Here is a 3,242-nt window from a genome sequence, read left to right as displayed (position 1 = left end):
TCAACGTAATTTGGAAGACAGATTAGCTGGAACATCATCATCACCTTTACGAGGTCATTTTACATTTATTCGGTACATTAAAAAAAAGATGTTATATAGTAAGGGTATTAATTAATTTTTTTTAATTACTAAATTTAACATTCTGTCATAATTTCATTAATTATTGGATTGCTGATTATGGATTGTGATCTATTATATTTAATAATTTCCTATTTAATAATTTAATAATCAAAATGGGTGAACCATAATCCGGAAATTTACGGGTTTTTTTGGAGATTGTCTTTTATTGCTTATTTGATAATGGAAATCCCCTTGATTTCTTTTTATAAAATTGCTATTTAGACTCAATCTTCGCAAAGAAATTTAATTTTAACGTAATAATTTTGCCTTTCAGATGAAAAGCTATATAGAAAATTATGTTTGATACAAAATCCGTTCAGTACAAAAAAAAAATATATGAAAGCAGACTCCAGACCATATATATTTGATTGTCAATCTGATTGAACTTAGGTGTTCACATTCCCTGACCCTAGATCTGAAGAGGTTCAACATAATTTGAACGACACTTTTAGCTGGAACATTGTCAGCTGTTGGATGATATCCTGCATCCTGAAACATCATCCTATTTTGATTTAATGATTTCCTATTTGTTTATCCTTTCTATGTCTTCCAATAGTTGAAGATGACTTTTCTCGTGAACAGAATAAAATAGAAAAAGCTGTGTAAGTATTCCAAAACAAAGAACATAAAACAATACTAGTATGTATACCAACTACCTGAAGAAGGAATCATGGTTTTTAAAAGAATAATGATAATTATGATAACAGGAAAATATGATTTTTTTTTAAATTTTATTTTAAGGCATCAACCACTTAAAGTCATTATTGCCTTTATTTTTTGAAATTTTATATACATATGTAATAATTATTGAAAAATTGGTAAATTAATTAAATTTTATGGTAAAGTTTTGAGTAATTAAGAAATTCAAAAAGTTTATCCACAGTTTTAAAATTTAATGGAGGTCTGCTAGTAATTCACACAAAGATTTGAGGGAGTTGTGTACTCGGCATTCAGTTAAAATGTATACTTGCGGATAGCGAAGTAATAATTTAATAGCAGGTAATAATGTGATGACACAATCATGGTACTCTTCTCACTGAAGATGACAAGATTGAGCAATGGAAATGGGCAGGGCATCTCCTTCGATGAGAAGATGACAGATGATCAAAAATTGACACAGAATGGACTCATTCTGAATACGCGTGGACTCCATACGACCTTTAAAGAAGAAGAGGACGTCAAAAGAAAAGATGGTGCGATATGTTCAGCAGAATTGCAAGACTGGGCTGGTCACCCCGGGAAGTACTGACTATTACTCCCTAAAGTGAAGGCCTATGCAGAAAAGGATATAGAAAAATGGAAAGAAAATTGATAGAAGTTAATGTTTTGTCAACTATTATATATTTATAAATTTATTTTTATATATTTTTCTCTCTATCTCCTTTAAATTTTTATATTTTATTTTGTAATGATTTTAATTCATTGCATAAAAAAAGTCTATTACATTTCATTTCAATAATTTGATAATTTAATATACTTCAATAACATACTTCTTCATTATCCGTTCTTATCTCTCCGTGAGATTATTTCAAATAAATCACAATAGCGCTTACCCCCATTCCATCAGTCTGCTGGTGTACCTCAGGGTAATATCCTTGGTCCTATCCTTTATACAGTTTTCACAGCTGACATTCCAACCCATCCTAACACTACCCTCACCATGTATGCCGATGACACATGTCTATTGCCAGTGAAAAATGATCCTTACATTGTATCCCAAAACCTCCAATCCCCCCAACCCTTGTAGAATGGTGTCAAAACTAAAAATTAATTCCAATAAATCCCACCAAATCACATTTACCCTTCGTCGTAAACCAATGACTTCTTGCCCTACAGTATCCTTTAATAATACTCCTTTTATTCCTGTCGAACAGATCTGTTACTTAGGACTTCATCTGACCAAACGACTGAAATGGAATCTCTTACAAGACTCCTCTGACAAGACAAGACTGCTCGTCGATTCCGACTATTACAACATTTACCAGACAAACGGTCTAAATTGCCAATCCATTACAAAAGACTGATCTACATGACTATTATAAGGTCTATTTGGACATACGGAGTTGAGTTTTGGGGCTCCACTAAACCATCATATTTCTACCGAATCCAATCCTTACAGTCCAAAATCTTTCGTAAAATCCTTAATGCTCCCGCCCGTCACAGATCAAGTCATCCATCAGGACCTCAATGTTCCATATGTTGCCGATTTGGCCAGAACCAAATACCGTTATCTAATACTCCTCCTAGGCGTCTGAAAAGAAGATGGCCTCGAGATCTTCTCCTCTAGAAATGTTATTGGAGCTCTATTAATGGATAGATTCTCCACATGATTGTATTATGTCAGTATGTCACCTACAGAAAATTTATTTGTTGTATATATTTGTATAAAGTTGTAAATAACAATAAATAAATTATTAAATAAAATAAAATAAAAGAAGCTCAGAATTGTGAATTGCTAAATCAGTATTGTTTATGTCCAAATGATGTCACATATGAAACCATAATGGTAGCTAAGGTTTTCCTTCATTCGGTTCACAGATTAAAGAATATAAACTAAACTTATAAAATAATGTTGTAGCTATAGTAATTAAGATATATATGATTGGATTTATGAATTGCCTGACAATAACATTAAGACTGTTAATTTTTTTTTTCATGTCGTCAAATATTCTATTATAAGGGTTTTAAAGTCTTTATTGTTTATCACCTGTTACAATAAATAAAAAAATATTGAAAATTTGATATGACTTATATTTAGATCCTCAATCCTGGAGTCGAGCTATGATTAGTCTTTACCCTAATATTTAAATTATTTCAGAGTTGCAGGATCAAAAGGACCCGGGATATTGAAAACCTCAAAGGGACCACAGGCTGCTTCCCGATTCGGTTTGCATAGCCGCCCTACATTATCCAAGGCCCAGCCTGAGTCTGAACTCACTAACTTACCTAGGACGGTCATGTTCTTGCTCTGGAGACTGGTCTCGAAGTTGGGAGCCTCGGTGGAAACTTCGCACCTGTAGGTACCTGAGCTGGTGTATCCCACCTGGGTCAGGGTCACCTGGCTCATGTTAGAGGCCGACACCTGCAACAGGTAACGTCAAAAATTATCATATTATTTATTT

General features: G+C 33.1%; 1 protein-coding gene across 1 annotated transcript in view; it reads right to left on the bottom strand.

The window, feature by feature from the left end:
* Positions 1-3,242, bottom strand: part of LOC136796878 (uncharacterized) — a gene marked incomplete at its 3' end in the record, with an annotated part of 72,692 nt that overhangs the window by 67,288 nt on the left and 2,162 nt on the right. The window contains exon 2 of the mRNA XM_067051887.1: positions 3,067-3,202. Within this exon, the coding sequence (XP_066907988.1) occupies positions 3,067-3,202 (136 nt within the window). The remainder of the gene's footprint in view (positions 1-3,066; positions 3,203-3,242) is intronic.

This window comes from Halyomorpha halys, unplaced genomic scaffold (assembly GCF_000696795.3).
Source record: "Halyomorpha halys isolate HHAL.00 unplaced genomic scaffold, Hhal_1.1 Scaffold509.1, whole genome shotgun sequence".
NCBI lineage: Eukaryota > Metazoa > Arthropoda > Insecta > Hemiptera > Pentatomidae > Halyomorpha > Halyomorpha halys.
The sequence above is the reverse complement of the archived record's forward strand: the minus strand, read 5'-3'. Positions and strand labels throughout refer to the sequence as shown.